This window comes from Nylanderia fulva, unplaced genomic scaffold (assembly GCF_048542155.1).
Source record: "Nylanderia fulva isolate GAGA-0341 unplaced genomic scaffold, ASM4854215v1 Scaffold142, whole genome shotgun sequence".
Lineage (NCBI taxonomy): Eukaryota > Metazoa > Arthropoda > Insecta > Hymenoptera > Formicidae > Nylanderia > Nylanderia fulva.
The window spans coordinates 286,113-298,863 of NW_028189644.1; the positions used below are offsets into that span (position 1 = coordinate 286,113).

At 38.4% G+C, this 12,751-nt stretch overlaps 1 protein-coding gene across 1 annotated transcript; it reads right to left on the minus strand.

Annotated features, from left to right (window-relative positions):
* Window positions 1–2,147, minus strand: LOC146724238 (uncharacterized). The gene is made up of 2 exons (XM_085480327.1): window positions 874–2,147; window positions 1–770 (listed from the first exon to the last, which is right to left on the minus strand). Exons 1-2 carry the CDS (start codon window positions 1,943–1,945, stop codon window positions 220–222), a joined length of 1,623 nt encoding a protein of 540 aa, XP_085336453.1. The 5' UTR covers window positions 1,946–2,147; the 3' UTR covers window positions 1–219.
* Between the last annotated feature and the right edge of the window lie 10,604 nt (window positions 2,148–12,751).

A 12,751-nucleotide genomic window follows, 5' to 3' on the forward strand; every position in this document is an offset into this window, starting at 1 on the left:
TGTGATAAAGTTATGTTACGAAATATCATTTTCGAAAATTAATTATAAACGCTCCCGTATATACGCTCATCCGTGCTATGTGCGTAAGTAATTACCGTCGAACAATAAAATATATAAAAAATGTTTTTGTATAATTCTTATTTATGTTTTCTATGTATTTATAACTGTGTATTGTGTATATTTAGATTTTTTTAAAAATGTATTTGCATTTTATATTATTCACTCATTATACACATTACAATAATGATATTCGACAAAAAAATGTTTCAAACATAATGACTTCTTGCACCAAGAACATCTTACTACAGCTATATTATTGCAACCTTCGATATCACATTTTGTTAAAGTTTCGTCTAAACTAAAGTGTACTGGATTTTCGAATTCGTCTGGTCTTTCATTCGTATAACCACTTTTAAACCACGAATATTTAAATAAGTTTTGATATCGTGGGGATGACAATTGATTATGTATCAAAGATTGCAATTTTATTATATTATTTCGTTCATGTAAGTTTATATTACTTTCCAACAGTAAAACCGTATCTGAAAATCTTTTAGCAAAATTTTTCCAAATTCTGAATCCATAAACATCTAATGGTTGTATTTTCCCTGTAGTTCCTTTCGGTATTATCATAGTAGTAATATGTGTTCCAGGAGGTGTTAAATCCGAAATCATATTGGGGCAATGTCCAGTCCATGAATCGATAAGAAGAACGCTATTAGGACCAATGTTTGCGAAATAAGCTTCTTCTAACCACATTTTAAAATGATCTGTACAAAATATAAATGTTAATTTAATAGTTTTTTTATGACTCTTATTAAATTGTTAAATAAAATAAGGTTGTTAAAAAAAGTAATTATAAAAGGAAAATACCTGATGTCATTTTACCAGATTTCGATGCTTTTACAATAACATTTTCTGCTTTAAATAAATTTTCTTGTACTCTTGGTCCAAATTTACCATTAGCTTTTTTTAATACAATAAATAAAGGGGACAACAAATTGCCATTACAGGATATTATTGGTTGTATCGTATATGAATGGGTTGTTGATGATATGGATTGCACGACACGTTCTACTTTCTTTTCTCCCTGGTTAGACAATGATCTTCCAGAGTGAAGTTCCAATTGGAAACCACTTTGATCTGAATTGTAAATATTTTCAGATCCAAACTGTTCAATAAGAGGTTTTACTGTTTCCAGAAAATCATCAGCTGATTTTTGCAAATCAGCAGAATCTTCTAATGTTCTTCTAGTGACAAACTTCGTAACTTTTCTTGAAACAATTCGGTGAGACTTCTTAAATCTTGCTATCCAACTGTGAGATGCTTTAAATATAGGATTTAAATTTCCTATTTCTTCTTGAGCTTGTAAAGCCCATCTTTTTAAATCAATATCATGAACCATGAATCCTGATTCGACAGCTGCAGTAAATTTATCATGTGTAAATTTGGAGATGTAAGATAATTTTTCTGTACGACTTCCACCTGATTGTATTTGTTCTTCCCATCGCCTTAACTGACGTTCAGATGAAACTCTTCTAAATTTATTTTGTACTACTCTTAGAGGACGATTCCTTTTTCTGTCATTACTGTTTTCATCAGTGTCCCGAAATCGCCAATACTCAACAGCTCGTCTTTTATAAGAACTATCAAAATTTGTATCATCATTTGAACAATGAGGATGAGAATTTAAACTATCTTCATGCCATGCTTCTTCGTCATCTTCAATTATTTCAAAACTATGTAATTTATAAGGTTCTTCATAATCGAGATATATTTCTTCCGTTACTTCCACCCCATTATAATGAAAAACGCTATCCAGTAATATTTTTTTAATGTTTTCCTTTAATTCCACTTCTGCTTCAGTTACTGGCGTTTCTGTTAAATATATTGAATTTATTGACACCAATAAAAGTCTAACAACGTTAAGCGGATTGATAATCATATTCAAAGATGTTATATTTTGCTTTCTATTGCAATAAAAGAACAGTTTACACAGATATTATTACAACGAAAAGACTACACCGACTGTGAGAATTATGCTGCTACATGAACAATTTATATTAACTTATCAGAAATACGTCATCACATAATCTTATTTTATTATTTATTTTAACGTATTAAAGATTTTATTGTAAAAATTATAACTTATCTGGAACACGTACACATAATCTTATCTTATGATTCATTTAACGTAAGATATAAAATTTGTTTATGCCAAATATTGCGACATTGGTATTCGCAAGATTCAATTAAAAAATAATTTTATTATAAAATATAATTGTTTTTAATTTTTATAGAAGAAATTAAATATTAAAGAAATAATAAGAAAGCAGGGGGTATATTTAAAAAATTCTTATTAATTATATTTAAAAATTTTTTTTTAAATCTAAATATACACAATACGCAGTTATAAATACATAGAAAACATAAATAAGAATTATACAAAAACATTTTTTATATATTTTATTGTTCGACGGTAATTACTTACGCACATAGCACGGATGAGCGTATATACGGGAGCGTTTATAATTAATTTTCGAAAATGATATTTCGTAACATAACTTTATTACACATGGTTGAATTTGGAAAAAAATAAGCTTTAAATTAGGTAAAACAAAATTTTTAATTTTGAAAAAAAAAATTAGGTGGTGAGGGTTTTTAAAAAAAAAAAAAAAAAAAAAAAATTTTTGTTCATATAACTTTAAAGTACTCTTCAAGCCATTAAAATTTGTTGTACGTTTTTTCTTTATATCTCTTATAGTTTAGCAGATATTTGATCCTAAAGAAAAATACCGTTATTCTTTAAAGGGGTGTTTCACCCCTTAAAACTCAAATTGCGCACGTATAAAAAAATACGTGTCTTTTAGATTTGTGTATTTAACAACATATTTCAAGGAGAATCAAATCGGTTCCGGACAGTTGTGACATGTCCCTTGTGAGTTGTGCTAGCCTAGCACAGGTCAACACAACTGTTGATTTATATGCAATACCGTCTTCGTCGGATAATTAAAAAACCAGCATAACTGTTGATTTCCTTAGATTGATGATGTTAAGAGTACTAAACAACAATTTATATGAGTCTCGCCTTGGCTATTGAAGAGATTATAAAATTTCTTTATCAAGCTCCAAACAAATCTGTCATTGCGGAAACTAATGCCCGCACGATCGACGTTAAGATCGATCCTTATCAAGATTTTCGATTGATAAGGAGAATTAAGGAGAATTGCGAGTTAAAAACCCCAGGTTAAACCAATGCTCGGTTACTCGATATATGCAACTTCCGAGAATATACTTACTTAAGATTATAAGGATAGATTATACGGCAGTAATTGAACAGAGGGACTAGCACTTTCATCACCACTCGTTTCAGTCGATAAGCGTTTTTCTTCTCTCGCGTGCCAGTGACTATCCTCTTCAGATTGTCGTTGTTGCTCCAACAACCGTTGTTCCAGTAACTTTTGTTCATTGTCAACACCACTGTTAAAACTGTCGATCGGATTGGCGCTACGCAATTGCGACTGCTCCGTCGTATTCTGTGGTTGTCGGGAGGGTTTTGGTGACGGCACATCATCTGCACCCCAGGACATGGCTTGTACTCTTCTGTTCTCTCGTCTTATTGTCTCCTGCTGCTGATGTTTCTCTTTTATCAAGATCTCATGAAGTTTCTCTAATTTCTTTAAAAGTTGGTCTCTTGCTAGATTCGTAACTTTAACATAAAGACATCAAGAAGTATAATCGTGACAGGCAGTGATTGGGAAGCACGAGTCGTTCTCCATTCTCCAGTTTACATAGCACTTCATTACTCTTCAAACCTTGGAATGGTTTGACGCCTAACATTAAAATCTCCCACATACATACACCGAACAATCCAAACGTCGGACAAAGTTGTAAATCTTCGAAAGTTTATGTTTTCTGGTGTCATCCACTTGATTAGGTAGTTTACACTTGCTTGCGGTATAATAACTCTGATCTTCCACTCATCTACTGAGGTCGAAATCTGCCAACGTAGATTATTGAGCAGAAAAACGGTGCTGAGTTGAGAAAAAAATCTCTCTAGGAAATCATTTTTTTCGTTAGAGCCAGTGCGGAAAAGTAAGACTTAAGGAAAAAGAGACCGCCAATATCACGAAAGTAAATTTCGAATTATAAAAGATAGATGTAAAACCTAATATATCGAGACTGTGGCAATTACTGGAGCCACCTAACGGTGCTCATGTCGTGGACGGAAATGGCAAAATCCTTCCACCGAGTTCGGCAGTTTTTAAAGATCTTTCTAAGACATTGATAGCCGAATACCCAACTATGACCCCAAAAAATATTTACACAATAATTCTAAGTCGTAGGTACAATGTTTACGACCGATTAGTGGCGGCTCTTGATATCGTCAATGCTGACATATCCACGAAATCGAAAACGCTCGACTCAACAGGCAATGATAGCATTAGTGGTGTCATTGTGTTTACCATTGATATCACTGAATTATGGCCAAAAATTCAACCTAAATCGATATCATATGAATTCCAGGATGGAAGAAAACGCGATTTATATTGCTTGAGAAAACACTCGTGGACCAGTATATTATATGAAAAGATATGGGCGGAAACCAGAATGCCATGTGCTATTTCTTTCCGTAACGCGAAAATTTCCGAAACTGGTATTTTTGCAACAATCTCAGGAAAATGTTTTGAATGTAAGTGTGAGTTTCTTGGGCGTGTTGCGAACGAACCCCAACCAGACATTAGCATACTTATGGAATGCACTATTCAGGGCTTTGATCCAGTCGTGAAACACGTTAAAAAACGGCAGCTCAGAGGCAAAACGCGGACCGCTGTCGCCAAGCAATTAGTTGAAGGCAACAGACTGCCTTGCCAATGGCGCCGTGCAGAAGCAGACAGACTAATGACACGCTTAGGCGAGAAAGAACCACCTCATCTATACAGCGGTAAGGTACTCCGCAAAGCCAAGCAAGAGCGACAGGATAAACTCTTAGATATTCAATCTGAGAATGTATTTGAAAGCCTCCATCTAATGATGTACAGCGAAAAGTTTAATGGCGCGATAAAAAGAATCGGCCTTAATCCACTGATAGTTATGTACTGGTCTAAGGAACAGGAAGCAGTGTACGACCACTATCACGATACCGTGTATATTGACAGTACAGGATCTTTGGTAAAAAAGTTGAAACTGCCAAATGGAAACCTGTGCCCGTACATATACTTATATCAAATCGTGACACAAGTAGGTAATAAGACTGCACCTATCGTCCAAATGTTGTCTTCTGCGCAGAGCACTGACGACATTCTGATGTGGTTACGAGTATTTTTGAAGACTGTCCATGCAAAATGATCCGTGATTCGTGTGCCCAAAGAATGTGTTACTGATTTTGATAAGGCACTTCTTGAAGCAGTAGCGCAGGCATTCGGTCAAGTACTCAGCCTCAAACAATATTTAATGATTTGCTTTGATCTTTTGATAAACAACACTGATACGTCCATGAACAGAATACCTCCATGCCTCATACGGCTCGACGTTTGTCACTTCTCAAACATGCTCGCGAGATGGAAATGCTTCAGTGACAAGCATCCTCAAGTACGGAAATTTTATTTGAGGGCAGTGGCAATATTACGAAAGCAGGAAACCTTGGAGAAGTTTACGAAAATAACGACAGCAATTCTGATGCTAGCTCTGAATCATAACGGGCAACCCGGTGGACACGTGGAACAATCACGGAATTTTCTTGCTGGGAAGATCCGAGGATCGTCATCAGTTGAAGTGGAAGATGACATACATGACGATAAGGGAACAGAAGAGATTCCGCATCCTGAAATTGATGAGAATTATATGGTGAACTCGAACCTCCATCAATGGATAGAAACGCTGTACGGAGACATTCTCGAACGGATCGAGGCTGAAAAGAACACTATCGAGATAAACGGATATTACTGTCCTAAATTCGCTAAAAAGTTGAAAGCATTGCTCATGTATTTTCCTCTGTTTACCGAAGTTATGCGCGATGTATTTCGATACGGATCGGTCAACGCCACATCTGCAGCAATCGAATCCGAATTCAATGATCTGAAACATCGTACGTTCAAGAATATCTCCTTACCATTGCGCGTGGACAAATTTGTCGCGCGACATATCTTTTCACTACCAGGGAAGTTGAAGATAGCGATGGCTGATACGGAAATCAATTCGTTTTGTGATTCGATTAGTGAAAATGAACGCGATCGCCACATTAATTCCGAGGTTTCATTTGAAAATCGAACCTGCCAAGAGCAAGAGATATCGATGCTGATAGAAAAGAAGGCAGAACCGATAAAACAGGACGTTTGTCTGATTCCATCGAAAATACCGAATATTACAGTCCCGCTGACAGATGTTGAAGATAAAGAGAACGAGGGAAATGTAATTGATCTTGAAGAAATGCGAGCCGAACACAACTGGCGTAATAAAAATCCAAGCCAGAAAAAAACGTTTAGATACGCGGATCCGTATCCTTGGATTAATACCAGTACGACTTTCTGCACTTACCGATAATTCCCAATGGAAACCGATGCTCGATTGTGCGAGATAAGAAACAATCGTTCATTGTCCGAAACACATGTGGCTTTGACAGTCTTTGTCAAATATTAGCCCTTACAGCATCGCATAATAACGTTTATGGAAACGAGATTAAAGATTATACATCTTCAATCTTCTCCTGTGTGAATGAATTGCTTAAGGCAGGTCTATCGACTAAGTTTTATTCAAGCAGAGTAAATGCCCTCAATATTCCACAACTGAAACAGGAGAATCGTCAGAATCGTCGCAATCGTATCATACAAATCATTGCTACGGCCAACATTGCAGACATGGCGATTTGGATGTTCAAAGATTATCCAAGCTGTATTATAGAAAAACGCTGCGCTACTTGCGAGAAAGAAAGCGTCAAACGCATAATTGTCATGTCTGTCGATTTTGACATGTGGATGAGAGATGGCGCGATCGGTCTTCCTGACGCTCTATGTCGAGGCGACTCCCGGCCCAGACCATGCTGCGAAAAGCTTCCGATGTGTGAAATAAAATATGGTCTACACTTAATAATCGAAACAGCTTTCGGCGATGATAAGCTGCAACGATTAAGAGACTTCCCAGATCGTCTCACAATGCCGGGGAACGCGATCTATCAGTTAGCCGGGATAGTGGTGTACAAAGGGAGCCAGAATCCAAACTCAATAGGGCATTACATAGCGTACATTAAAACTGGCTCCATTTGGCTGTTATTCGATGATCTGAAAGTATAGGCGAAGCCGCAAAATATCGATAGCGAAATCGAAGTTCAGGCACATTTGTGCATATACGTAAAAGTATAGCTTAACGCCAACACTACACTAATGCGATGAAACTCCATTTGAGAGATACATAAAAGAGATTTCATCATTACTCATATATTTTATCTACAATACAATACGTTTAAAAATTAACAAAAAAAAACAAAAAAATAATCCTATATTTTATCTACTATACATTTTAAATTCTTATTCATATATCTTATCAACTATAATTATTCATATATCTTAGCTAATATACATTTAAAAAATTAATTAAAAAACAAACAAAAAATAAAAAACAACGAAAAAAAACAAATGGGATACATCTAGTAATACACTAGGATTTCAGCGGTAGCCTCCACGTGGCGTGTCCTGGGCAGGCAAATGATGTACTGGCTAATATCGCTAATAATATTTCTAAGGTTGTGACTAACAATTCTCGATATGTGCTACACCTGAGAAACTAGATGTTTATGAAGTTAGCACCAGATATTGCATACCTGACTTATGCCAGTCTAACACAACTCAGATATGCCATATTATCTTCGTCGAATAATCGAAAAGCCGAATTATGGACATAGAATGCGGGCGCAAAGAGTCGCGCTCAAGAGTAAAGTGTCCTTAATATTGCTGTGCTGAGGAAATGGACAGTTGTGCTGACTTGTGCTAGGCTAGCACAACTCAGATATGCAATACTGTCTTCTTCGGATAATCGAAAAGCCGAATTATGGGACATAGAATGCGGGCGCAAAGAGTCGCGCTCAAGAGTAAAGTGTCCTTAATATCGCTGTGCTGAGGAAATAGACAGTTGTGCTGACTTGTGCTAGGCTAGCACAACTCAGATATGCAATACTGTCTTCGTCGGGTAATTGAAAAGCCGAATTATGGACATAGAATCGGTGTTGGATCTTAAAAACGATTTTTTTCAATTTTCGCTTCTTTTTTTTGAGATATCGAAATGCGGTTTGAGGCACAACATAGCACAAGCCTAGCACAATCTAGCACAACTTTGATTTTTTTTGTTTTCCAAAATGGCGGTGCTAACTTCATAAACATTATTTTTAAGGTTAATATAGATGATTTATGAAAACTGCAATTTTCGTGACATTCTATAGATTTGATCATATTTTTCCAGTTATTGAAACCTTCTTTTGTAAAATAATTTTCCATATTTAATAATTGACATGGTCCACAAAATACACAATTTGTACTTTCAGAATATATGAGCCACGTTCTTGAACTTTTTTCACCATTTAATAATTTACGTTGAAATAAACTCGATGAAAAATAGCGTGCTTGATCAGAATATTCTCGTTTCGATAATTTAAAATCAGCATCTTTATTTTGTATAAATCCGTTGACAGCAAAATAATCGCGAGTTGATTCATTTAATATCCATTTAGCCGGGTCTTTATCGCACGTACTTACGATTTCGTTTATCGTTGTTGTCTCTTTTTCTACCTCTTTTATTATCATGTCATTTTCTTCCTCGCGAACTGTAGTGGACTGATTTATTATAATATCACGTTCAAGTGCTTCTGTTTCACTATTATCATTTCTTGTACTAGCACAAGCAACACTAGTACTGTTTGATTTTGAAAAAAATGATTCTAGTGTAGCAGTTTTTTTCAATACTTTTTCTTCTTTCTCCTTTTTTTCTTTAGCATTTTTTCTAAATTGATAACCGCTTAATCGTTTTCTTCCGTCACTCATCGTTGAACTTTGTAAAAAGTAGATCTATATAAATTCATAAATATATATCAGTTTCTAATAATCGCACAAAACATACTTTTAAAAAATTAATTTTTTCAGATTAAAAAAAATGTTCTAAATTTTTTCTGATTTATTATACATACCTCAAACACTTCTGGAACTATTTACTAGAACGTAATTCGCACAATAATACCATATATTTATGCCATTGAATGTACTGAGGAAAAAAGGCATAGAAAAAAGATTGATTCTTAAAAATGTATTTCAACGCTGTTCATTCACTATTTGCAATGACAATCGAGTCACAAGTCGCTCGCTCCTTCTGTAGGTTAATCTGCATATGCATGTAAGTTTCATTTGTTGGACGCGTGGTCGAATTCAAGCACGCGCCAAACAAATGAAACTCATATGCACATGCACATTCTCTCTCGCGCGCGCGCGCGTTTCCAGTTTATCTTCTCGAATTCTCAACCGATTTTGTTCACATTTTTTTTATGAAATTTAATTACCCCGAGCATATAAAGTCAGAAATGTAGATAGATAGATAGATAGATATATTTATTGCTGCCCCAATTGGGGATTACAAGGCGCTTTTTTTTACAGGAGCGTTCCCAAACCTTTCCTTCCTTTACCCTTTTTCCTTAGCCTAAACTTATATCTATAACTTAATCTAATTACATGTTTTTCGCCACGCCTCTCCTCTTCGCCGCCTTTCTCATCTTCTCTCGCATTTCTACCCTACCTACACACACACACACGTCCGCCTTTCCCTAACCTTTCTTATTCTAAATTATCTTAACCTACGCAATCTTACATTCTACTTAGCCTATGTTGGACCTCCGCTTCCGGTTACCGTTATTCTTCCACTCCTTTCCTCTCCCTCCCTCTCTCTCTCTCTCACACTCACTCACACACTCACTCCCTCCCTCTCTCTCTCCCCCTTATCCCTACCCTCTCTCATCCCCCTGTCCTCCTTTTACCTCCTTCTCCTTCTCCCCTTCCCCCTTCCCTCTTGCTTCCTCTAACCTTTTTAACCATATTTCCCCTTCCCCCTCCTCTCCTAATATCTCCTTTACCATTTCCTGCCAGCTCTCTTCCCTTCCCCAATCCATACATTCCTCCCACACATGCTCCCACGTCTCTAACCCTCTCCCACATATCCTGCACTTCCTATCCTCCTCCTTTTCCCAATACCTATTTCCCTTCATTTCATTCCCCAGTCTATACCTTGCCATCCTCCTCCATCTACCTTCCGCCCACCCTTTCTTCAAATAGCCCGGAATCCCCTCCCCTTTAATCTGTTTGTACCACTTATTATATTCCGATTTTATCATTTTTCCTACCCTCTCCTCCCTCTGTTCCTTTCCTTCCCATTCCTCAACTTCTTCCCATCTGAACTCCCCCTTTTCCCTTCTTTCCTCTATCTCCCTTAATCCCATCCCCTTACCCTCAAAAAATTCCCTTCTTTCTCTCTCCCACCCTGACAATTCCCCTCCTTTTTTTGCCCTTTCTTTAATCTCCCCCAAACATATTCTCGCCAACCATCCTCCCTTACCCTCCTCTAACCTTCTCTCATATCCCCATGCCTCTTCTTCCCATCCTTGTCCTTATCTTTTCCCTTTGCAATTCCTCCCTTACCATATATCCAGGCGTTCCCCAATCCACTCCTAACATCCATCTCAGATACCTTTCTTGTATCCTTTCCAATCCCTCTCTCTCTTCCCATCCCCATATCTCCACCCCGTATCCTAAAACCGTCCACACTAACGCATCGAAGAGCCACAACCTCCTCCCCCAGTTATTCCCAAATCTCCTCTTACCTATTCCCCATACCTGTCCCATAATTGCTGCCCCTCTCTTTATTCTGTCCCTTACCTGTCCCTCTTGCCCCCCATTCCTTTGAATCACATATCCTAAATACTTGTACTCCTTTACCTCCTCTAATTTTTTTCCCTTCCAAAACCAACTAGCCTTTTTTAACCTCCCTCCCCCCCTTCTGCATCTCATCACCTTCGACTTCTTCTCATTCAGTTCCAGTCCCTTCCCCTCCAGATATCTCCCTAACCTCTCCATCATACACCTCATCCCCCCCTCATCTTCTGCCAACAGCACCACGTCATCTGCGTACGCTAATGTATAGACCTTGCCCTCTCCTAATCTCACACCCCCCCACCTCCCTTTCTCCATTTCCTCCTCCAAGTCCGCCATCAACATGTTAAACAGGAGCGGGCTCAGTGGGCATCCCTGTCTCACCCCCCTCCCCGTCCAAAACTTCTCCCCCACCTCCTCCCCTATTCTAACTCTGAACCCTATCTCTCCTAGCACTTCCTCGCACCTCCTCACCGTCTCTTCCTTCACCCCCCTCCCTCTTAACGCCGCCATCAACTTCACTCTGTCCACCGAATCAAACGCTGCTCTCAGGTCCACAAACAGTAGTACCATTTGCTTTCCTTTCCTACTTATTTGTCTGTTTATTAAATAATTTAATACATAAATATTGTCCACCGTTCCCATCCCTTTCCTGAACCCCGTTTGATTCGGTGGCAACATCCCTTTTTCCTCTATCTCTCCCCTCAATCTCTCTGCCAACACCGTCGCATATACTTTGTATAAAGACGGTGTCAGAGTTACCCCCCTGAACTCCGAAACCTCCTTTCCCTCACCCCTCTTCAAGATTGGCACCACCAGCCCCTCACTCCACTCCCTTATCCACCCCTCCCCCTTCCATATCCTATTGCACAACTCCCATACCCACTTCTCTATTCCCTCTCCTCCAAATTTCCACACTTCTCCCGGAATCCCGTCCACCCCCACCGCCTTTCTTTCCTTTATCCTACCTATCGCCCTCCTAATTTCTCCCTTTTCTATCTGATCTTCCCCTCTCTCCTTCTCCGTCCTTCTTCCTCCCATTATCACTCTCGACTCTACCCCTCCTAATAGATCTCTAAAATATCTGTTCCATTCTTCCATCTCAATCCCCTCACCCATTCCTCCTTTTCCTTTTCCCCTTTCCCTCCTAACCACCTCCCAAACCTGCCCCTCCGTCCTCGCTTCCATTGCTTTCTTCGTCCACTCCTCATTCTCCTCCTCCTTCTTCTTTCTACATAATCTCTCATACTTCTTTTTTCTTTTCCTGTATTCTTCTCCTTTCCCCCCTATTCTCCTCCACCTTTTTAACTCCTTTACCACCTCCCCCTTCTCTCTTCTACACTCCCTATCAAACCACCCTCTCTTTCTTTCCTTCTTCTCCTTTCCTTCTCTCTCATTCCCCTTATCTAACACTTCCTGTATCTTCTTTTTCTTCTCCTCCCACTCTCCCTCTACACCCTCCTCTTCTTGTTCATCCCTCTGCTTCCCCCAAATTTCCCCTATCTTCTCCCTAAATTCCTCCTTCCCCTCTTCCGTCCAGTTCCATCTCCTCCTCTTTTTTCCTTTTCTTTCCCCTCCTCCTCCTTTCCCTTCTAACCACACTATTAACGGCATGTGATCCGAGTCCATCCTTTCACCTATCTCTAACTTCCTGATTTCCTCTCTTACCTCCTCATTACCTATTATGTAATCTATTACCGATTTCCCATTCGGCCCCATATATGTCCACCCCCCTTCCTCATCCCCTGCTATTCCTCCATTCATTATCGCCCATCCCTTTTCCTCCAACTTCTTCACCAACCTTCTCCCTTCCCCATTTACTTTTGTATCTCTTGATTTTCTCCCCTTCCCTT